Source organism: Periplaneta americana, chromosome 2 (genome assembly GCF_040183065.1).
Source record: "Periplaneta americana isolate PAMFEO1 chromosome 2, P.americana_PAMFEO1_priV1, whole genome shotgun sequence".
NCBI classification, from domain to species: domain Eukaryota; kingdom Metazoa; phylum Arthropoda; class Insecta; order Blattodea; family Blattidae; genus Periplaneta; species Periplaneta americana.
The window spans coordinates 69,154,182-69,180,693 of NC_091118.1; the positions used below are offsets into that span (position 1 = coordinate 69,154,182).

At 35.9% G+C, this 26,512-nt stretch overlaps 1 protein-coding gene across 1 annotated transcript in view; it reads right to left on the minus strand.

Moving 5' to 3' along the window:
- Nucleotides 1–26,512, minus strand: part of klhl10 (kelch-like protein 10) — a 73,236-nt gene that overhangs the window by 11,204 nt on the left and 35,520 nt on the right. The window contains exon 7 of the mRNA XM_069819712.1: nucleotides 19,585–19,754. Coding sequence (XP_069675813.1) covers nucleotides 19,585–19,754 — 170 coding nt within the window. The remainder of the gene's footprint in view (nucleotides 1–19,584; nucleotides 19,755–26,512) is intronic.

Genomic DNA, 26,512 nt, shown 5'->3' on the forward strand with positions numbered 1-26,512 from the left:
TGCAACAAGTACAGCAATACAATTCATCTACTTACATACAGTCAACTGGAGTTAACAGCCTTTTGTGTATACACTATCCCTTTACCGCTCCCTAATTTTATCGTTTGAAGTCACTGGGGTTCCAACAGTTTTCAAAAAATGTCAACAATGCACAGTATGTAGTAGCTGACAAGAAGACATCTCAAAAATATGGCCTACTAGACGCTTGAAACGAAATCAGAACATGTAGGGTAACAAAGTTAAACAGTTTGGTAAACAATTTGTCATACGAATTTTAAGGAAGAAAGTGAAAAGTAGTAATCATAGGCCTACTAGTAATGATAGCCGTAGCATAGTTGTATGCAGATAATAAATATGTAGAATAGGTAAAAGCTGCTAATATTACTTCAGCGGTATTCTGTTTACGTTTCTAATTAGAATGCTGGTTTTTATTCTAAGGAACTAATAAAATTTTAGAAACAGTAAGATAATATATTAATATTTTTGGTTATTAATTATTTTTATCTAGCAAGATCAGTATTATTGTCCGTTAGGGATGGGTGGTTATTCGAAAATAACAGATTATTTTAAAATTAATTTAACCTGACGAAGGTTAACCGATCAAAAATAACCGGTTATTATTATTTGGAATTTTAGAGACAGCAAATTAGGCAGGAAAAGAAACTGAGAGGTTATTTACAACAGAAATCAAATAACAATTAGCAATCAACTGTAAACCAACCAGAAAATAGTTGAAAGAACGTCATCAGTGACGTCCCTGAGTACAAATATAGGAGTACAAATAATAAGAGGTTATGAAACTGAATTTAGTTTATTACTTCACTCACATAAGAGTCATAGTAAGATAAATAAAAAAGAACAAAACTGCATAATTTTTATAATAATAATAATCTTGATTATAAAACATTTTGACGGGCAATTTATTCTCCTATAACCAATAAATATTGACGTCAAAGTTTCTCGTCCTTTGAAATGCTTCAATACCCGCAGATATATTATAAGTCAATCAGAGAAAGTCAGCGATTAAGATAGGCATAGATTATCGATATTAAATCGGAATCTCATTCATTTTACCATTTATGGACAGATGAAGTAAATAAAGCATCCATCTAGGAATGGCCTACGAGACAATTTGTATACAGGATTGATTGCATAGAGTACAAAATAATAAAAGTAAATGATGTTCGACTGACATTAAATTTGAGAAAGACTTAAAATACATTTGATTCGATGGATATTTAAAAAAAATAACCGGTTATTAGGTTAAACCGGCAAGCAAAAATAACCGGTAATTAACCGGTTAAAGCCAGCGGCGTGGCTAAGTCGGGTAAGGCGCTTGCCTGCCGGTCTGAAATTGCGTTCGGGCGCGGGTTCGATCCCCGCTTGGGCTGATTACCTGGTTGGGTTTTATCCGAGGTCTTCCCCAACAGTAAGATGAATGCCAGGTAATCTATGGCGAATCCTCGGCCTCATCTCGCCAAATACCAACTCACTATCACCAATCTCATCGACGCTAAATAATCTCGAAGTTGATACAGCGCCGTTAAATAACCAAGTAAAAAAATTACAAATGCTAACCCATCATTGGTAGAGCTATGTTACCGCTCCTTGGTGATGGAGCGGCATCTGAGGATGCCTAATCAATAAACAAATTCATATCTTATCTCTTCATAGGAAATCGTCGTCTTTGACACTGGCTGGGTATTAATTGCACACTGTGACTATATTAGTAATAGTAGTTTAAATAAGAAGAACAATATAGCAACAGTAACAACAGCAATAATAACAGCATTTCTATTAGTAGTCTAATAATACCGTAATTCATTAATTAATATATTATGTCATCGCTAACATAATAACCATAGGTTTCCCATTCCATATGATCAATGTTGTTGATTCTAGCTCAGGAATGTATAAGAAATAACGCGTGAACGACTTTCGATTCCTTCGCGTGCCACCTGGCTGCAGTATACAGAGTATTAAAAAAGTATTCTTTATTTTTAGGAGGTGATAGTATGCATCAAAACAAGAAAATAATGTCCAATAAACATGGGTCCTACAACACATACTTTCTGAGATCTGAACACTTGTTCATAGGAGGTGCTCAACATAACGTCCATTTATGGCAATGCATTTCTCTGCCCTACAATACAGCAGACTACCAGATAATCATACCGTAGTTGACACCCCTCGCATGGAATACTGATACGTCGCAAGGAATACTGAAAAGAAAAGTTTCGTTGTGGATATGAGCGGGGTTCAGCAGAGATGGTGTTGTGAATTTTCGTAATCAGCATGTGTAGGCTGATGAAAATCCCCATGCAGTTGAAGAAACAAGGTATCAGCACCGATTCTCAATCAATGTATGGGCAAGCGTTCTTCGCGATAGATAAAGGGCCGTACGTGCTACCACAGAGATTAACTGAGGCTCGTTATCAGGACTTTCTTATTACCGTATTGCTACCTTGCTGGAGTATGTGCCATGTCAGCAAAGACTACAGACGTGGTTCATGCCTGATGGCACACCAGCACATTTTTTTCCCGCAATTAGCGTGAACATCTGACGCTGACATTTCAGGAACACTGAATTGATTGGGGGGGGGGGGCACACCTTGGCCTGCTCGTTCCCAAACCTAAATCTCCTAAACTTTTGATTATCAAGAACAACCAGGTCAATTTCAAAGAGTGCGTGATTCCTTACGCCGAAGGGCAGAGGAATGCATTGCCATGAATGGACGTCACATTGAGCACCTCCTATGAACAAGTGTCCAGATCTCAGAAAGTATGTGTTGTAGGACCCACGTTTATTAGACATTATTTTCTTGTTTTGATGCATACTATCTCTCCTAACATATTGGATGCTTTTTTTAACACTCTGTACATGCTCTACAAATAGCAACCAAAAGACAATTGTGGACAAAATGAAATTATGAAGTCGAGATGCAATAACTCTTTACACTTTAGTTTACGCATTTATAATAAATGCAATGAAATTATTTCACAACAGACGTTATATTATTATGTACAGTTCCACAAAAAAGAAACGACCTATCTAATTTTACTAAGTTCCAGACACAAAGCATTGCGCATGTGCAGTAAACAAGAGCGCCTGGATATAATATGTTCTTTATTATTTTTCAAGATTGTTAAAAATAGAAGTGCAACTATTAACACAGCTGATAACATTAAATTTCTACCATCATCCCAAAAGCTATAAAATGCTAAATCCCAACATTGAAAGTGCTATAAAATGCTAAATTTAATTTTTAGAGTGCTCATTTTTTTAAGTTGCTAAAATCTACCATCTCTAATAATAACCATAGGTTGCGCATTCTATTTGATTAATGTTGTAGCATAAGCATAACCTGTGTCAGGAATGAATAAATGAAGTTCCTTATATTAACTAATGCATTGCTAGTGACATCGACACAACTTCCATAAGGGGCAAAGTTGCAATTTTTCTCGAGTGGTAAGCGAAAAAAGTCTCATTGTTGGAAGTAAAAATTCTTGACAGATAAACTACTGGCAACATTTTTGCTATTTGAAAATGGTAGAGGTGTTCAAGTTTTATATAAATAATCTGGTAGACATTCACTTTACTATTACTGATATTGTTACTAATAATAGTAGACGTATTATTATTATTAGTATTATTATTATTATTAATGTCGTCAATATTGTCATCATCATCATTCTGAACTTCTCGTCTTTTAGATGTATTATTTTAATTATTCACCGACAATGATTTTTTCCTTCCTCTCGGAGACATTATTATTATTATTATTATTATTATTATTATTATTATTATTATTATTACCGAAATTTCGCATAATGTATTGTTTCATGAGTTGGGATATCGGTTTCTCTGCAAAATATTACATAATCCTGAATAATTCTGTCTCAGTGGCAGACAATTCTGTGTACGACTTTTAGACAGGCGTTCCGATTCACTGAATTTATATTGTGCAGTGCCATAGGACTCAACCTTAAGACCTCTTCTAATTATAACTTGACATATTATATCTGTATAAGAATAACTTCTGTTTGTTTACTACTTACTGACGATTAATAAATCTTTCTAAAAGTAAAAAAATACTGTTGACTGCCAATATCTTGAATGTGACATTGATGTTATCGCAAAATGGTATTCATGAAAATTAATGTTTCCAGAACAACTTATGAGGAAAGCCACTTCTCTTCAACTTCAATTTAAGGCGATGCGCCACTGAAATTTCTAAAATTCACAATTTTTTAGGTAGAGAGTTGAAATTTTTACTGAATATGCGTATCATCATGATCAAACATCGTAAATTTCAATCTTTTTTCATAAATACTTTTAAAAAATTAAACATACTTGTTTTTTTAATCGAAAATCCTATTTGTAAAAAAAATGTAATCTAATTTTTTCTTAAATGTACTCTTAATACTGCATATTGTACAGGGACATCATTTTATTTTTACTTCAATTTTTATTGTACCTGAGTTTTTGAATGTACTTCATTTCCCATCCCATCTACTAATGAAGTTCTAACTATCCTCCACACAGAACCAAGACCGCATATAGTAAACAGTACTGAGTTAGTGAGTAGGCCTATTGTACGTTCCAGAAATATGTTCGTGTTTTCCAGTGACGAAAGAGCTTTCAATATTGAATCATATTTTCGCACAGGTACTGTCGTCAGTTTGCCTACGTCGCATCCCGATTTCCCCCACCTGCTTCGGCTCGCCCCTCTGTAAAGACTAGTGGCTGGGCTGTCTTAGCTCTTTTCTGAAAACATTAATTTCTGTTAGGAATTGGACGTCTACGTAATATTATACAACTGTTATACAGCCAATCAAATGCTCCATTTCACAACAGAGATATTAATGAATAAGTATGCCAAGTTTCATCACTCTAGCTTTAACCACTGAGAAATAAAATCAATGCTTGTCGTTGAAAATGTAGAACATTCATTTTTTGTTTAGTAGGTTATTTTACGACGCTTTATCAACATCTTAGGTTATTTAGCGTCATAATGAGATGAAGGTGATAATGCCGGTGAAATGAGTCCGGGTTCCAGCACCGATATTTACCGAGCATTTGCTCATATTGGGTTGAGGGAAAACTCCGGAAAAAAAACCTCAACCAGGTAACTTGACCTGACCGGAAATCGAACCCGGGCCACCTGGTTTCGCGGTCAGACGCGCTAACCGTTACTCCACAGGTGTGGACAACATTTATTTTGCGAGATAAATAAACTTAAAGTTTTGGTCACACATAATTAGTACATTAACACAACTTGTACCAATTATATGAAAGTATAGTACTTATAATCGAGATATTAAGATAGAATTTGCATGAAACTGTGTATTTTTATCACAAAAAATAAAAAAATGATAAAATTTGTGAAAATTCGACTATTTTCAATAGCGCATCGCATAAAGTAAAAATTAAATTAACAGATCAGATAATGTCGAAGATTTTGATGATTCTTCGAAAGTAAACTTTATTTTCATAAATATGTATGTTATACCAGATGAGTAAAGAGTATGGAACACTAATTGTAGATTTTATATTTTTAATTTTAAGAGAAATTTCTATATACAAAAGTTATATAGATTGAAAAATTAAACATTTTGAATTTTTTCAAAATATAAATTGTTTATTTGTAAAGAATCTACCAAAGAGACTGTTTTTTTAGGACCATGCATTTCTTTTTCTATTCTGGCTTCTTCAGTTTTCAAAACGTACAAAATTATATTCACCATCTAGAACTTATAAACTATTATTTTAAAAAATTTCCCCAAATGTTTAATCCCAGTTTATGTGTACGTAACAAAGACAAATGCTTGGCATATCAATATTATTTTTCACTGTGGAGAATAAGAAAGCTATGAATTAAGCTAAGCTATTGTCTATGATTATTTTATTCATGGTACCCTTTTCTCCATAGTGATAAGTTGATATACGTGCTGAAGCACTTCTCTTTGTTATACATACACACAGTAGACTCAAAATGTCGATAAATTTAATGTTATAAGCCAGGGCATTCACTGCAATTGCACTTCTAAATCGAAACCAGAACTTCCACACGTGGCCGGCGCGTATATCCGTATTTACGTGTAGTCTATAAGTAATAGCCTACAGCAGTGGTTCCCAACCGGTGAGTCGCGCAGCCCCATGGAGTGTGTCGCGAAATTTTGAATTGAAAATTAAATTTTATTCCATCCAGCAAGTCTCTTTACAACGCATTATTTCATTTACAACGAAATCTTTATTTTATTTTGAGACAGAGTTTACTAATGAAACGTGAATTCCACTGAAGTTTTTTAGTCTGTTATTTAACGACGCTGTATCAACTACGAGGTTATTTAGCGTCGATGAGATTGGTGATAGTGAGATGGTATTTGGCGAGATGAGGCCGAGGATTCGCCATAGATTACCTGGAATTCACCTTAAGGTTGGAAAAAAACTCGGAAAAACCCCAACCAGGTAATCAGCCCAAGCGGGGATCGAACCCGCGCCCGAGCACAACTTCAGACCGGCAGGCAAGCGCCTTAACCGACTGAGCCACGCCGGTGGCCCCACTGAAGTTGTTGCTTGTTCTTTTAGAATTTTCGATTCGTATTAACATCGACCTATCTACAACACTGGATGTCCGACACTACATAAAATTTGTTATCAGTGCTTTTTTTCTGGCGAAACGCGCTGGAACTGCGTTCCGGCATCTTTTTGTTGCATCCTTCATTATGGAACCGAAATATGTGTGAATAACTATGTTTTAATATAATTTTTCTTTGAATTCCGCTTAAACCTTGAAAGTCTTAGTTGGACGAAAAAGAGGTTAAAAACGACAAAATTTCCGTGTAGTGAACAGTAATCATCTCCAAGTCCGCTATAAAAAAATTCTACAGAGTGCCACTACTTTTTTCTCCAGAAGAAAAGCACTGATTATTATTATTATTATTATTATTATTATTATTATTATTATTATTATTATTATTATTATTATTAAAAACAAATAAGTGTGTCGCGATATCGTGGACGTTCAGTAAAGTGTGTCGTCAGTCAAAAAAGGTTGGGAACAACTGGCCTACAATATAAGACATGGCACAGGTGCAAATTCCCCCCCCCCCAAAAACTATTACAGTAAAAGTGATAGGAAGTATACTAGAATGGGGCCGGATTACTGAGAGCCGGATTAGTGAGAGTCTAGTATATGGTGATCATAAATTTGGGGCAATTTTTAAAAAATAAATAGTTATTTACAAATTACTGAAAAATATTATTTTCTGTTTTTAAACCTGAATATTATTAATATCATTATTATTATTATTATTATTATTATTATTATTATTATTATATTTTGTACGAATCAACTCCTTTCCATAAAATATTATAAAATTAATTCTTGTAAATTAATTATTGTAATCTATGTTCTCCATTTTGTTATCTCAATTATTTAATTTGGACCATAGTTGTTTAAATTATTGTATTAATTTTATCACTGTGCTGGACATTTATTGGCCAATGGTTGTTGTCCAGCACATAAATATCAATAAATAAATAAATATATTATTATTATTATTATTATTATTATTATTATATTGCTTGTACTTGTGGATATTTTAATGAATAAATTCACAGTACGAATTGTGTTATCTAGAGTGTGGATGGTTGTAGACGTTGGAAAGTATTTTAAACCAATAATCACTTTCCACATACAGAAGAATGACGTATTCTTGTGTAACAAATATAAATATTTATGAACTCACACCGATTTAGCGCTCACTAGATGAACTGTGAAAATCGTCACTGCTCTTTTTCTGTATAAAATTTACATAACAACAATGAAAGTCATCGTTCATGTCTTTTTATGGCACATTAAGTGTTCTTCTTCCGTTTTTGTTCTTTTATTACTCTGAGAGAGACTTGTGTTTACAAGTGTTTACAACCACGCTACGTTTATCATTCTCGAGAATCATTTTTTGCACTCTCATTACCATATATTAAAATGTAGCCTATTTGTAGAAACAAAACTTCGAGGAACAGAAGAATTCTAGTATAGCCTCACTTTTACCAGTCAGTCATCTGATCGACTGTGAATAGTCGATATAATATTATAGAAGTCTTTAAATATTGCACAAATGTCAATAAAACAGACATAACCGCGAATTTCATGCCTTTGTAATCCCAGGGTTCGAGCCTAGGATGAAGTCAAGTGTTGCGCGGCTTCTTCTTAGACGGGGCCGCTCTCGACGTGTAAATCCCCGCCTGTCTTGATTGCACAACTTTATTATGGATGAGAGAAGGAGCCGTAGTGCCGGCACGTGACAGACGGGGATTAGGAAGACGGTAATTCCCCGGACATCCTTCATATCCGATCTGCGCGGTGGGTCTGCATGTTTTAACATGGATCCTCCCTTTGATGGGACTATCAGCGCATTATGAGCGTCCCCGGGGAAGCGATGCCACCTACAGCGTCTGTAGATCCGTCCCCAAACAACTACATGCTGGTTCCACAAATAAATAGGCTGTAATATATTCTGTAGACCTTACAAGTCATGGTACACATTTATAATTTAAAAAATGAGCGTCACGAATTCGACAATTAGTAATTCACGCCTTTCATAGATATTTTGTAACTATTCGCTTCCGTTCTCATATTACGATTTATATTACAATTTATAATGTTTGTTCTTAGACTATTATTTAAAAGATATCATTATTATTATTATTATTATTATTGATAGAAAATGGATTAATTTTGCTCAGGATAGGGACCACTGGCGGGCTTATGTGAGGGCGGCAATGAACCTCCGGGTTCCTTAAAAGCCAGTAAGTAAGTAAGTAAGCATTTTTATTATTATTATTATTATTATTATTATTATTATTATTATTATTATTATTATCATCATCATCATCATCTCACTTTGAGAGAGGAACATAGGTTAAGTGTGTTTGAGAATAAGGTTCTTAGGAAAATATTTGGAGCTAAGAGGAATGGAGTTACAGGAAAATGCAGAAAGTTACACAACACAGAACTGCACGCATTGTATTCTTCACCTGACGTAATTAGGAACATTAAATCCAGACGTTTGAGATGGGCAGAGCATGTAGCACGTATGGGCGAATCCAGAAATGCATATAGAGTGTTAGTTGGGAGGTTGGAGGGAAAAAGACCTTTGGGGAGGCCGAGACGTAGATGGGAGAATAATATTAAAATGGATTTGAGGGAGGTGGAATATGATGATAGAGACTGGATTAATCTTGCTCAGGATAGGGACCGATGACGGGCTTATGTGAGGGCGGCAATGAACCTCCGAGTTCCTTAAAAGCCAGTAAGTAAGTAAGCAAGTATTATTATTATTATTATTATTATTATTATTATTATTATTATTATTATTATTACTTTGGCTTGGATCATTATGTGCTTAAAATTCCATATTCATTCATTCATAGACTTTCACCCTCCAAGGAAAGATCTTTCACTGCAAAACCAGCACTCTCCAATCTTTCCCACACTTCCGCCTTCCTCCTAGTCTCCGCATACGATCCATATATCTTTATGTTGTCTGTTATTTGGTATCTTATCCTGCCCCAAACTTTTTTCCCGTTTACCATTCATTCCAGTGTATCCTCCAGTACGCAGTTTCTTCTTAGCCAGTGACCCAGCCAATACAATACAAATGGCTTTTAAGGAAACCGCAGTTTCATTGGCGCCCTCACATAAGCCCGTCATCGGTCCCTATCCTGTGCAAGATTAATTCACTATCATCATATCCCACCTCCCTTAAATCCATTTCAATATTATCCTTCCATCTACGTCTCGGCCTCCCCAAAGGTCTTTTTCTCTCCGGTCTCCCAACTAACACTCCATATGCATTTCTGGATTCGCCCATACGTACTACATGTCATGCCCATCTCAAACGTCTGGATTTAATGTTCCTAATTACGTCAGGTGAAGAATACAATGCGTGCAGTTCTGTGTTGTGTAACTTTCTGCATTTTCCTGTAACTCCATTCCTCTTAGCTCCAAATATTTTCCTAAGAACCTTATTCTCAAACACTCTTAATCTCTGTTCCTCTCTCAAAGTGAGAGTCCAAGTTTCACAGCCATACAGAACAACCGGAAATATAACTGTTTTATAAATTCTAACTTTTAGTTTTTTGACAGCAGACTAGATGACAAAAGCTTCTCAACCGAATAATAACAGGCACTTCCAATGTTTGTTCTGCATTTAATTTCCTCCCGAGTGACCCAGCCAATTTGTATTTATCTCCCTGACCAGTCTGAGCATTATTCTTTCTTCGGCTACTCTTTCTAGTACAGCTTTTTTTTTTTTTAATTCTGTCTGTCCATTTCACACGCTCCATTCTTCTCCATATCCACATTTCAAGTTTCTAGTCGCTTCTCTTCACTTCTTCGTAATGTTCCATAAAATGCCACACTCAACACAAAGCATTTTATTAGTGTCTTCCTTAGTTCTTTCTCCAGAGATCCGCAGAAGATCCTTTTTTTGGTATTAAAAACTTCCTTGGTCATTGCTATCCTCCTTTTGACTTCCTGGCAGCAGCTCATATCACTGCTCACAGCACACCCCAAGTATTTGAAGCTGTCAACGACGGATCATCTAGCATCAAGTATATTATTTTGCACTGTACTATATTTTGTGATTCTGAGCATTTATAAATTACAAGTTTAAACTAATTTTTTCATTTCCTACTAATTCATCTACTTATTCATCTTCGTATTTGTTTAATATTTTCAATTGCCTATTTCCTTTGGATGTCTTGGTCTTAAATAATTTGTTTTCTAATAACTAATTTCCTTCCATTTGTTAAAAATTTCCTTTAAGCTTTTTGAAACCTGAGTTCTGAAAATGTATTATCTCTTTTTAACTTACTTCTTACTTCCTTATTTGTAATTGAATCTCAATTAATGTGAGAGGATGAATCATAATTATGCCTAGTCTTGCTGGCAGACCAGATTAACATCACTAGAGAAATTATTTCTAATGTTGTGAAGTACTTGCAAGAATAAAATAGTTTAATTGAAGACCTGAGAATGATAAATGGATAAAGACCAAGTCAGTAGTTTTGAGATAATCGAGAAAAACTATTTCAATCATTTTCTTTCATCATTCAGAAATTGTCTTAATAGTCACTGAAAAATGTCTGATATCTCTTATCATTTTATACCATTAAAATAAATACCAATTGAATCTGCAATGAATTATTAATAAAAAAATGGCAATGGAGTTACCCAGTTCTCACTCTCAAACAAAATTCTGAATTTCTTTCAATACAAAATGACTAAAATGTGTTTTAGCATAAAGAAAACATCATTTCATGCCATTATAGTAAAAATTAACTAATTCTCTTTAAATTATTTTTAACAAATATAAGCAGTAAACGTATCCAGTTCTCATACTCAAAAAAAGAACTTAAATCATTTCAAGGCAACAAGTGTAGCATATAAATAAAAATATGTCTGCTGTCAGGAAACATAGAGCAAATCGTAAAACAGCGAACGCTAAGCTCCGCCCACGACCTCTTTTCACTTTTCCACTACAAGCTCACCACACACTCTAGCGGGAAAGAGTTGAAATAGGGGTTTAGGGTGGGGTGACATCTAGTGAAGGAAAGTGGAAGAAAAAGAGTGAATGCGGCATCTACGAAGCAAAAGAGGAACTTCGTCTTGTTTCCCTCTCCAGCCTCTCCTTCTCTCTTCCTTGCTTCACGTTTCTCTTTTTTTTTCCTTTGACTTTGCGGAGGATAGTATTCGATCCGTTGATCTTCCTAACGTTCCTAACGAAACGCACGCACGCTTTTTGGTCACGCTTTAGACCTTTCGGCTACCGAGACGAGTTGGTGGTAGAAGGGAAAATGAATCTATTTATGTTCAAGGGAATTGCCATAACGTATTGCAGAAATGCAATGTGTGTCGTTGGATATGTCTTAGTACGTATGTGGTTGTTGTTTAATGCACATTAGTTTGGTTTTATTGTGTTGTGTTGTAAAATATGAAATACGTGCGAGGCGGTAGGCAGTGATCCACCGAAGCAAGGCAGTTAGTAGAGAGAGACAGTAGAGAGAGAGAGAGAGAGCAGGCGAGCGAGGTGCCGAGCGGCGAGGGTGGGGATAACTTCCCCTGCTGGCGTTCGCTGTTTTACGATTTATCCTAAACATATTATAAACATATACTTCTATTGTCACTCTGAGTCCATATCTGTGTAATTTTCTTCACTGTCCCCACCTACTTCACGAATACTGTATGATCATACCACTGCTTATACACTAGAGCAGGGGTCGTCAGCACAGAGCACCCTGGGGCTAGCATCTCTTACCCGCGGAGAACACAGTGCACCATGGTGCACTCGTAGCTGCTAGCGGGTGTACTCTCTACCTCTTCCTGCTGCACGACGGTGTACACGGGACGGCACCGCTTACCCTTTGCACATTTCAGAGAGTGCTAACGACCACTGCACTCGAGGAATGAACTTCTCAAGCTTCAAAATATCACCCAGTTTTTCTGACTTATTGGCAAAGGCGAATCATACAGATTTCCAGCTAAATCCAAACTAATTTCATTCACATGCACTCCTTTCTTCATAGCAACAAAAGTATCATACACAAGCATGTTATTCTCATGCTGAGAGTGAGAACAGCATAATTCTGGTCTTTGTCCATTTCTCCTTTTCAACAAAAGCGAAAATCTAAAAAAATGATAATATTCAGAGCTGTTTAGTTCTCTCTATATGAAGTATTTTACTACTCTTTCACACCAATAGATGGAGTAAGAGCTATACTTGTGTTTCGCATTGAAATCTCAGTTTCATAAAAAAATGGTCTTTATCCACTTATCATTCTCAGGTCTTCAGTTTGAAATATATTATTCAAACGACAAGAAAAGCTGCAGGAGTTTGAATCTGCTGGGTGAAGAGAATATTAAAGAAACCACTGGTCTGGTCAAATATTTAACACCGAAGGGGAAGTCTGAAGAAAGACAGAAGAAAGTGGATATTGATTAATTTGCTGAGGGGATTGTTAGAAGGAAAAGACACGAGTATTATGCTATAAAGAAAACTGTGCCAACCCTGGCAACACTGAATACTGATTTACAGAAGTTTAAAATGCAGCAGAGAGTACCTGAGGAAACTTATTCTCTAACTAAACTTGAAATGGAAGAAATGTATATGAAGAAAAATTGATTGAAAAGTCCGAGATTGTTGCCTGACGTGCTAATTACATCTGAGCAATTCCAGAACACCGTTAAGAGAAGAGGAAAATTATATATTTAGATGAGACATATCTAAGCCTAAATGCTCGTCACACGGTTGGTTCATGTTGGAAATGTCATGACGAAGCCAGTATCACAACATCTATTGGTAAAGAACCAAGACTGATTCACTGAACAACAAAAATTTTGCTCCGACTTAAAACAATGTGTCTCTTATGGTTTGATGTGAGCTGAATTCGTAAATGCATTTCTTTTCTTCGCATCGCGTAAGATTTTTAAGATATATTATGATTTCACTTTTCGATAAGCGCTCCCCCAGGGAACATCTGGCGCGGGTTGGGGGTATAAACCAAAACAAAAGCTTCTGAATCTGCAAACATAACCTGGTCATCCGTGAACAGTACAGTATTTAAAGGAGTGTCTCCTAAAATAAAATCTTTACCTAAAATTTTCTGCCACTGCTTAATTACTTCGTCGAAATAGAAATTAAAACAATATAGGTGAAAGAACATAACGTTACCTGACGCCTTGATTAATTTATACTGTTTGTTTTAATTCGAATTGTAATATTTACAACGTTGAATTGTTGTAATTAAATATTTAGATATTTCTTGTTTCATTACAATAGTCTATATTTTTTTATTCACTGTATCACAAGTTTTAATAAAATCAATGAATGTAATATAAGTAGAAATATTGTCTAATTCAGCGTTTCTCAAACTCTTTTTTAAGTGGGGACCACTTTTTAAGTCAGAACAGTTCCGCGGACCACCTTACTCTTGTTCCCTTCATTTTTGTAGCATATTTTAATACCAGTATAGTCTACTTATATTTTAAAATAGAATTAATTAATTATAATACTTTCGTAATTATATTTTTGCAGCCAATCACAAGTAACTTATAACAAATTCTGTGCATTGCTGATTCATTGCTTGCCTGTTAGCAGTTAGTTGTTTGAAATCCTTCTTATGTTGTACACGCTAGTAGTTTGCCCATATCTCCGTTAAATAGTGCCCATTATAAATAATGGAAAACTGGCTTTCATCTGGATATTTGAAAAGAAAGGAACATGATGATACGCTTCATTTAGGCAGTGCTAATAGTTCAGAAGCTGTGTGTGAAAAAATATATTATTTATAGTGTCATTAAAGAAATATCTAATCCTACTATTAGCTATTCAAAGAAAAATACTTTTGTAAATATGACAAGAGTTATTTGGAACTTTGATTTACTTGGGATAGCAATGAGAGCGAACTAAAACCTCGGTGCGTTTGTTACAAAGTGTTTTCAAACGAGTGTATGAAACCCGCGAAATTGAAACGGCACTTAGAGATAAAACACGCAAGTGTAAAAAGTAAACCTGTGGGATTTTAAAATAGACGGAGTCTAAAATTTCTTACATCTTCATCTGGAAAAACAAATAAAAAATTAATGCAGAAACATGCCCGATTTTCAACAAGTAAAGTTGCAATTTGGCACTTTCTATTATTAGTGTACGACGTACAGTACGTGCCCATTTCAATGTGCAGACTGGGTGTCGGCAAAACTATTAAGAAAGTGATCAATACATGAAAAGGTTCGGTACTTTGGTTCTCTGTTATGAATTCGGGTGGTCCCTGGCTGGGTTACAGGCTCGGCGCCAGATATACAGGGAAAAGATAGCGAGAAACGCCATGTTCAAATTAAATCCCTCTTTTGTTGTTGACAGTAGAGTGGGAAGTGGGTAGACGAACAGGGTAAGACATTTCATAAAATATTAGTAGGCCTATTGGGAGAAAAAGTTAAAGACAATTGCTATGTGTCATGTCCAAACTTTGAGATTTTCAGCTATAATATGATACGCAATTCGTTTGGATTTTATTTCTTCTTCTATCTTTTTTGAAGGACCACAAGGACAGAACTCGAGGACCACAGGTGGTCCACGGACTATAGTTTGAGAAACGCTGGTCTAATTTATTCATTTCTTATAGACTTAAATGTATAATTCCAAAACTGTATTGTAGTACAGCTAGGGTACTGCTAATCACTGTATCTTATTCTAGATTAAATTTGAGTATGTTTACAAAATCTGAATTAGTATTTCTAAATTTTTCTTTCTAAAGCCAATATAAAGTGACATCGAAATCATCCACTGGGAAACAAAACAGAAGTAGAAAGCTTAATCAATAAAGTTACATGGCCCTAGAAACACCCTGTAGATGACTGAACTTGCACGTAGAAAGAACCGAGCTGCACCGAACACGGGAGATAAACATGCAAAATTCCTAGAACCACTCTTCAAAAGTAATCCTGAAAAATTGTGTCATTTTCACAGGGTTCTAAATTACCTCTAAAAACACATCAACTTCACCCTCTAAACTCTACTGCATTTAACTTACGGCGTGGGTGGATCCTCGACATCCCCTTACACACTCCCTCCACATTTCAAAGTCGCTGAACTTATAAATTTTCCAGGAGTTTTTAATTTTAATTTCTGTATTAGGAACTATACGCAGGCTCGAGTTCCTATACTTAAAGGCAAACATTTTCACATTTTTGGTGAAATAATAGTTTAAGAAAATATCACGATTTTTAATTTTTCGTGATTTTTTTGTTCTTTTAAAAGACTAAATAATGACGAAGCTTCAACGTCATGCATTGTCGTCGTCATAGTCATTGTTTTCATCATCATCATCATAATCCTCTTCTTCACTCCTTTAGCCTACTTTTACAGAATATTTCGATTTTGCTGTAACTTACCATTATAGCCGTATTCTTATTCACTGTCCAGCGTAGCGCGTTTTCCTACTGAACAGAGACTAACCTCAGGCGTGGGTTTAATTCCTGCTTCAGCTGAATACATTCTTGGGCTTTCTTTTTTAGGTTTTCCCAACTGTATGGCTAATCACATCTATTGCTCGTACGAGTCAAGAAAGAAATTGAGTTCACCTTCCTCTCTCCAGAAGTTGTACACCGGTGGACACTTTTTCCATAATTATTGCGTACATTATTTTGTGCACATTGGTTAATATAATTTGCGACTGTAACTCACATTACAACCACGTATAGCTACACAATCATACATTTCTTGGTATAGCCTAGCGCATGCCTACACTTCCGTATTCTGTCTCCCCGCCACACAAGACACCGAACTCTGAAATAGGAGATCTGTAATTTATTACATGCATAATGAGTCCATTTGTAACTCTGTTGCTAGGATACCTAGACACATTTAGCGGCTGTCTTGAGGAAAAGAAGATAGCGGAAGAATCTTCAATGTTTAAGACTCTCATATTCTGTAGGGATTTGTCTAGTAAATGAATATCCTAAACCTTCGGCCTTACTAATTTTAACATAACAGTATATTACTATTATTATTATTATTATTATTATTATCATCATCATCATTATCATCATATCATTATTATTACTTAGGCCTACTTTCCTACAAATGACTTTTAAGGAACCAGGAGGTTCATTGCCGCCCTCACATAAGCCCGCTATCGGTCTCTATCCTGAGCAAGATTAATCCAGTCCCTATCATATCCTACATCCCTCAAATCCATTTTAATATTAACCTTCCAACTACATCTCGGCCTCCCCAAAGGTCTTTTTCCCTCCGGCCTCCCAACTAACACTCTATATGCATTTCTGGATTCGCCCACATGTGGTACATGCCATGTCCATCTCAAACGTCTGTTCCTAATATATGTCAGGTGAAGAATGCAATGCGTGCAGTTCTGCGTTGTGTAACTTTCTCCATTCTCCTGTCACTTCATCCCTCTTAGCCTTAAATATTTTCCTAAGAATCTTATTCTCAAACACCCTTAATCTCTGTTCCTCTCTCAAAGTGAGCGTCCAAGTTTCACAACCATACAGAACAACCGGTAATATAACTGTTTTATAAATTCTAACTTTCAGATTTTTTGACAGCATACTAGACGACAAAAGCTTCTCAACAGAATAATAACAGGCATTTCCCATATTTATTCTGCGTTTAATTTCCTCCCGAGTGTCATTTATATTTGTCACTGTTGCTCCAAGATATTTGAATTTTTCCACCTCTTCGAAGGATAAGTCTCCAATTTTTATGTTTCCATTTCGTACAATATTCTGGTCACGAGACATAATCATACACTTCGTCTTTTCGGGATTTACTTCCAAACCTATCGCTTTACTTGCTTCAAGTAATTATTATTATTATCATCATCATCATCATCATCATCATCGAAGTTACTGAGATCTTGAATATATGACTTTAAACCAATATCATTCCGAATTATATTTGTTATTCATTCATTCATAGTGTTCTGCCCAAGGGCAGCTCTTTCACTGCAAACCAAGTATTCTCCAATCTTTCCTATTTTCTGTCTTCCCCTCAGTCTCCGCATATGATCCATATATCTCAATGTCGTCTATCATCTGATATCTTCTTCTGCCCCGAACTCTTGTCCCGTTCACCATTTCTTTCAGTGCATCCTTCAGTAGGCAGTTTCTTCTCAGCCAGTGACCCAACCAATTTGTATTCCTCTTTCTGATCAGTTTCAGCATCATTCTTTCTTCACCCACTCTTGCCAACACAGCTTCATTTCTTATTCTGTCTGTCCATTTAACAAGCTCCGTTCTTCTCCACATCCACATTTCGAACGCTTCCAGCCGTTTCTGTAGTCATGGGATAAAGAAGGCGTATACTACGAATTCTCCCAAGAATGTAATTATAACTTCTGATATTTACTGCCAATAACGCAGACGCCTTGAGGTCGCTTTTGAAGAAAAACAACCGGGAAGACTGTAACAAGTGATTCTGCAATACGTAATGCACGCCCGCACTCCTCTAACTTGACGAAAGCAGCTATCCTAGAGCTTAGTTGGGAAGTGATTCCTCATCCCCATATTCTCCCGATCTTGCACTCAGATTTTCACCTCTCAGTTTTCTATCCAACAATCTTCAACGGAACTCCTTTAATAAGAAAGATGCTTTACAAACATGGCTTGACGACTTCTTTAATTCCAAAGTAGCAGATTTCTTCAGACGCGGAATGGAAAAACTAACCCAGCGTTGAGTCATAGATAATGTAGGAGAATATATATCTGATTAACTTCTGTCTTCTGTAATTCATCTCAAAAACTTTTGTCACAGCGAATAAATGCTACGAACTTTAGCATCAACCCAATACATGACATAGGCCTATTCCAATGAAGTAAATGGAGATCGATAGACGAAAGATGCTTTATCCAACGTGACCTTGAGATGGACGGGTGACGTCATTTAGCGATACGCGGGAAGGGGGAGTTGAGACATGGATTGGCGGTTCGCGCAGCAGCCGAGGTATAGTGAGGGTCACATAAGAACAGTTCCTAAACAGCAAATATTGCCGTCTTGTCAGTGTTGCCAACTGTTACCAGATATCACACGATCCTTCGTACTAAATGACTTATTTACTTACCATACTTTATGTTGGAAGGTTATTCTAAATAATTCAATAATTTGTAACATATTTTCGTACACAAACTGTACGAGAAAGAGATCAACATGTCAAGTATTTTTTCTGACAATACGAAATTCATTGGTTTGACTAAACAATTGACTCACGAGACCTAATCTAAAAATGTATTTTGTTTGACCACATGAAATTATTAGTAATAACTCCGAAAACTTACCTGACTATAGTCTTGAATTGTAACCAGAACGTAACACATAAAATAACTATTATGTATTAATAATAATACTGATATTAATTAATTATTAGTAAGTTCAAATTTCACTAGCTTCCAGTAACAGGCTCAGAAATCTAGTACAATTTCAATTTTATGGAAATATTGTCGATATTTGTCTCAGCTGCCAACATACCAGTTACAAAATCACTACCATTTGTAGTATTTGTCAGTATTGAAATTCGAAACGAAGTTGGCAAAAGAAAATTCAACCTGCAAACTATAAAATCACCACAATCCATTAGCATATATGTAGTAATGGGGGAAAAATGGTTAGGTTTCATCCTTACGGTATGAAGTAAGCTGATCCGGACTATAGTGTAACTCGAGAATGCGAAGCGTTAGAATTTTCGCAGTGATGTCAAACAATTCGTAACGAACAGGCTACGATCTCAATTGAGCAACAATTGGAAAAATTCGGATTTGAGTCAACTGACAATGCTCACTATGTCGAGACATAAGTAGCGTAAATGAGAGCGGACGTACAAGCAACGAATAGTTTACATCTTGAAAGGCGTATTCACGCGTAACAGTTGTTGCTGTGTATCTGATACAGACTACCCCCCATTTTTTAATTTAAACTTTCAATCTCTATCCGTTTATGGTCATTCGAGAATGGCTTGAAGCTTACGATTTTGGAAGAGTTTTCTATATATGTAGTTCTTACCGTTAAGAGTTGTGGCGCTGGCGTCGGAACGCTGAATATTCATGGGCGCGATGAGGGACCACTGGTTTGTGCGGTAGTTGTACTTCTCCGCCGTGTTCTGACGGTGGTGGCCATCGTATCCTCCCATAGCATAAATCATGTCATTTAGAACGGCCACACTCACGTAGCACCTGAGACACACACCAAGCCACACTCTTAAAGTCATCTCCTCGAACACAACTTATATAGAAATAAAGTGTTACACAAAAAATAAGCGGTGTCCTGCAAATGACATTCATTTACATTAACAATAGATGAAGCATGTTGTGAGGTAAGGGAGACACGTAAACTCTGTCTTTACCCCCACATCAAAAATCAAGGGGATATCAGGTCTGGAGAACGTGAAGGTCAACGAAGAATTTCACGGTCGTTGCAAGCAGAACGTCCAATCCACCTATTTGGTAGTCGGTTGTTTAGCTCTTCTCTGACTTCTTTGAGAAAATGTGGGGTGCCCCGTCCTGTTGGAGGATGAGATCGGGTCTGTCCTATTCCAGCTGCGGCAGGAGTCATTGCTGTACCGTTTCTTCAGCGAAAAACAAGGGACCATACACTTTTTCATGGTTTCAAACACATTAACACATTTACCTTAGAGTCGCGGGTATGCTTCACGTGTGGCCTTGCGGATTTTTCGATCCCCAGATTATGACATTATGTCTGTTCACTTTACCCGGAAGATGAAAGGTGGCTTTGACTCTAGGGTGCTATGCACAGACATTTCGCTAGCCCGCGCTACGAGCGTGCTAAACTAGCCCCGGCTATCCACTGATTACTTGTACAGGATCCATATCATATCATATCATATATCATATCATATCATATCATATCATATCATATCATATCATATCATATCATATCATATCATATATCATATCATATAATATCATATCGTATCATATCATATCATATCATATCGTATCATATATCATATCATATCATACATCATATCATATCATATCGTATCATATATCATATCATATCATATCATTTCATATCATATATCATATCATATCGTATCATATATCATATCATACATCATATCATATCATATCGTATCATATATCATATATCATATCATATCATATCATATATAATATCGCTAACGCGTCATATATATATGACAATGGCACAATGTCCATACATGTGCAGAGGTGCACTCGTTTTAAGTTACTAACTGGCCGGGACCCGACGAAGTAAGCGTCATATGACGACGCAGAATTGCTGTACGGAAATATCATATGTACTTAGGTACATCATAATAATATATGATATGCGAAAATAATCACTTAATGATTTAAGACGGCGCTTATTCCGTCGGATCCCGGTCAGTTAGTCACTCATAACGAGTGCACCTCTGCACATGTATGGGCATTGTGCCATTGTCATATATGACGCAGTGCATGAGGGTAGGCCACTAGAGGGAACCCAAGAGGTGGAACTTAAACTGAGAGGATTTAATCCGACATCGGGATGGGAATCCGGTGTGGCTTAGTGTAGCACGTAGAGCTAAAAACCCGGGTTCAAATCCCGGTGCCGGAGAGAATTTTTCTCTGTTCCACTCATCTTTCATCATATGATGACGCAGAATTTCTCCACGGAAATATCATATGTACTTCGGTACAGCATAATAATATAAAACTTTCTGAGCTTCTCTTTCTGTCTGTCTGAATTTTAAGTATTTCGGTTCCATTAAATAAAAGGTAGGTTATATTATATGTACGAAACCGGAAAGGTCTTTTGTGAGAGCCCTGTACATAGCCTATATTTAAAATAAACATTTTAATTATATTTCTTGAAATTTGAAAAAAAAATTGAAAGCATTTTGTCTTTGTTAATTAAATATACAAAAAAATTGATGCATTTTATATTTAAAATACTCAAAATACATTGTTTCTTTTCTTTTTCTTTTTTTTTTTCTTTTTCTTAGTTTTGACTCGGCGCGCGGAATTTCTTGTTCGGACTACAAAAGAGTTGGCCACACTACTTATCCCTTTTCTTTTAGTATTTCCGGTTTTGTTCCTACAGTGAATTTACACCGATCGTGACCTTTTACTGTTGAATTTATGATACGAAGTTAAATAGAGTGGTAATAAATTATAATCAAAATATTTAAATTTTGAAACTAAATGTTAATATTTCTGTACATATTTTACACAGTATTAGAAATACAAATACTTCGGTGAATTTTTTTAAAGTTTTTTTTAATTTAAAATGTGTCAATGTCATTGGGGAGATCTGAGAATAAACATTAAATTTAAAAGGTAGTCTACGCAAAAACGAGTCCTTGAAAGGAGTTTGGGATTGAGAAAAACTGAATATGTAACATCCAAGCCGTTCCACTGAAGGAACTTTAGAAAATTTTGAAGGGAAGAAAAGTCGAAAATAAACCTAGCCTAACACCTACAACATGCGAGAGTAGAATCATGGCAGAACAGCAGCTGGTCAGGATCGCCGAAAATATTATAAGCCTTTACTGCTAGTAGTATAACCAAATACACCGTTTCTGGGGAGTGAAATAAGTAATGGGAACGTTGAGAGCGAGTATCTTACCCTTGTCACATTCTGTGGGCGAGAAAGCTGACAACTATTATTGGCAGATTGCTGACGTCTGGTGGTACCACTCTCAGCCGAAGTGGCAACAGATGCCACTGACTGGACAGTGTACTCAAAGACACGCCCCAGAAACCCAAAGTGCGAGTGTCTTGCCTTTGACGCAGTTAGTTGACAATAAGACAACTGTGATTGGCAGATTGCTGATGTGACGTGTTGGGTGCAACGAGTTACAGTCCCGTCGCTCTTATTTCCGGCAGCCAATTACGTTGAAGGTCGACTACATTCAAACGTGTGCACCTTGTGATTCGCTGCTGATGACATTATGCGCTTCCTAAGGCTCGATAAATTCTTAATATAGTCGCTCGCCATTTTTGGTTCTTTTGTTGGCGTTCGCATAAAGCACACGAGGACGTCATTTGCCGCTCAATTATTTGCTGAATTACAGTACGTTTGACTTATTATCATAGGAGCTACGACATGATAATGTTTAACGATGCGGCAAATAGATTCCTCGTCTGGTAGCTCGGCTACGAAAGAACAAAAATGGCGAACGATACTACCTACCTAGACTTTATAGAGCCTTCACTTCCTAAGGCGTAAGCAAAGAGGAGGAGTCACGCCGGAAACAACAGCGACGCGACTACGTATATAATACTATAGAGAGGCAGTATACCTTTGACAAGCGCTCCCTGCGGAGGCTGGCGGTACTGTGGACCGCCATGTTTTGTTTGGTTATAAAAGAGCAGAATGAGCTGTGCGTAACACGTGTTAACATTATCAGTTTGATGTAAAATAATTTTTTAATGCTGGAACAATGCCGGCTGTATGTTCAGCATACAACTGCACACACAGAAGCAACAAAACTCAATATATATCTTATTTTAAGTAAGGGCGTAAGCTTCGTAAAGCATAGTTATTGTAGTGTATATTATTCTGTAGGCTTATACAATGTACGGAGGTCATGTCAGTATATTTAAATACAATGAAAATTTTGATGCGAGTAAAAAATTATGAAAACAAATAGTCCTTTAACACCACCTTAAACTTATTATTACAAATTTGAAATTATGTCAAGTGGTAATTTGATTATAATATTGCTAACGGAAACAACAGGAAATTTGAATAATAAGATGTCCCGTAGTTTTCAATGAATATTTCATTCCATATTCTTGTATGATATAAGTAGTTTCAATAATGTATTTCATAACGCTTCTACTATTATTATTATTATTATTATTATTATTATTATTATTATTATTATTATTATTATTATTAGTTTGTATTTGTATTAATTGTATACATGCAAAACTTCATTTCTCTCACTAGTTTATTAAACCTTGCCGGACTGTAAAGAAAACAATTATCGCAATATCCATATTTTATATGTTGTACAATATTGTGAAATTTTAATTTTCCTACTAATTTTTTGTTCTATTCAAATTATAGCATACAGCCTATTAACCTGTTGCATCCTATAGGATACTTTGTCAATTTAAGGGTTAACTCAGCCAAGTACAATAAAATTAATAATAATAATAATAATAATAATAATAATAATAATAATAATAATAATAACAATAATAACTAGTTTTTTATAGAACAGGAGGGGTAACATTAGTAGCAAAAGAACTAGCTAGATATAGAATAGACTTCGTGGGAGTACAAGAGGTTAGATTAGATGGGAATAGCATATCACAAATAGGAGATTACTTATTGTATTATGGGGAAGGAAACAATAATCACCAATTAGGAACAGGATTCTTTATCCATAAAAGAATAAAATCATCAGTAAAAAAGGTCGAACTTATCAGTGACAGGTTATCGTATATATTACTTAAGGGTAGATGGTGCGATATCGTAGTTATAAATGTTGACGTCTCTACAGAAGAGAAAGACGACAATACAAAGAATAGCTTCTATGAGGGATTGGAATACACTTTTGATCACTTATCTAGATATCGCATGAATATTTTATTGGGGGATTTCACTCTAAAGTAGGACGGGAGGACATTTTTAAACCAACTATTGGAAAAGAGAGCCTACACATAACTAGTAATGACAATGGAGTTAGGTTAGTTAACTTTGCCACATCAAAAAATTTAATTGTCAAAAGTACAACATTCCCCCATAAGGATATACATAAATATACTTGGATTTCTCCAGACGGAATGACACACAACCAAATAGATCACATCTTGATAGATAAACGAAGACACACTAGTATAGTAGATATTCGAACTTTCCGGGGGGGGGGGGGTCAGACTGTAATTCTGACCATTATTTAGTAATTGGAGAATTAAGAGAAAGACTATCAGTAGCCAAGCGAGTAGAGCAACAAGCTAATATTAGTAGATTCAATATTCTGAAATTAAAGGACGAGAAAACTAAGCAACAATATCAGGTCGAAATTTCAAATAGATTTGCTGCTTTAGCAACTTCCGACGAAGCTGAGGAAGAATTATTAGATGTTAATAGCGTGTGGGAGAATATCCGAGGTAATATCAAAATTGGAACTGAGCAGAGTATAGGTTATCATGAAACTAAACCATGGTTTGGTTCTATTGTAGTAGGTAGAAGGAAACAGGCACAATTGAAATTCTCACAGGATCCAATTGAGGAGAATAGAGATAATTATTTCAATCAAAGACGGGAAGCAAATCGTACACTTAGGAATAAAAAGAGAGATTTCTTGAACGAAAAACTGGATGATGTAGAAACAAATAGTAAGAATAAAATCATTAGAGATTTATAGAAGGGTGTAAAGGAATTTAAAAACGGATATCAGGCAAGGGTAAACGTGATCAAGGATGAGAATGGTGACTTGCTTGCAGACTCTCATTCAATCCTGAACAGATGGAAAAACTATTTTGGACAACTACTAAATATACATAGGCCAAATAGAAAGGATCAGGACGAAATTTAAATACAAACTGCTGAGCCATTTATACCCGAACCCACACTTTCTGAAGTCGAAATTGCGACAGAATATTTGAAAAAGTACAAGTATTCAGGTACCGGTATTGATCAAATTCCAGCAGAATTAATACAAGAGGGTGGAAGCGCATTATCTAGCGAAATTTATAAGCTTGTACTTGCAATTTTGGAAAAGGAAATTGTACCAGAACAATGGAAGGAGTCCATAATCGTACCTATTTTTAAGAAAGGGGACAAGACTAACTGTAGTAACCTTCGAGGAATATCACTTTTGTTGACGATCTACAAAATTTTGTCGAACAACATTTTGAACATGTAGATGAAATTATTGGGGATCAGCAGTGTGGTTTTAGGTGCAATCGACTATTGATCAGATTTTTTGTATTCGACAGATATTGGAGAAAAAAATTGGAGTATAAAGGTACAATACATAAGTTATTCACAGATTTCAAAAAGGCATATGACTCGGTTAAGAGAGAAGTTTTACATAATATTCTTATTGAATTTGGTATTCTCAAGAAACTAGTTCGATTAATTACAATGTGTCTTAGTGAAACTTACAGCAGAGTCCGTATTGGCCAATTCACTGCGGGCTAAAGCAAGGAATGCACTATCACCTTTGCTTTTTAACTTCGCTCTAGACTATACCATTAGGAGAGTTCAGGATAACACAGAGGATTTGGAATTGAACGGGTTACATCAGCTTCTTGTCTATGCGGATGATACGAATATGTTAGGAGAAAATCCACAAACGATTACGAAAAACACGGAAATTCTATTTGAAGCGAGTAAAGTGATAGATTTGGAAGTAAATCCCAAAAAGACTAAGTATATGATTATGTCTCGTGACCAGAATATTGTACGAAATTGAACTATAAAAATTGTAAATTTATTCTTCGAAGGGGTGGAAAAATTCAAATATCTTGGAGCAACAGTATAAAATATAAATGACACTTGGGTGGAAATTAAACGCAGAACAAATATGGGAAGTGCCTGTTGCTATTCAGTTGAGAAGCTTTTGTCATCTAGTCTGCTGTCAAAATATCTGAAAGTTAGAATTTATAAAACAGTTATATTACCGGTTGTTCTGTATGGTTGTGGAACTTGGGCTCTCACTTTGAGAAAGAAACAGAGATTAAGGGTGTTTGAGGTTCTCAGGAAAATATTTGGGACCAAGAGGGACGAAGTTACAGGAGAATGGAGAAAGTTACACAACACAGAACTGCATTCATTGTGTTCTTCACCTGACATAATTAGGAACATTAAATCAAGACGTTTGAGATGGGCAGGGCATGTAACACGTATGGGCGAATCCAGAAATGCACATAGAGTGTTAGTTGGGAGGTCGGAGGGAATAAGACCTTTAGGGAGGCCGAGACATAGATAGGAGGATAATATTAAAATG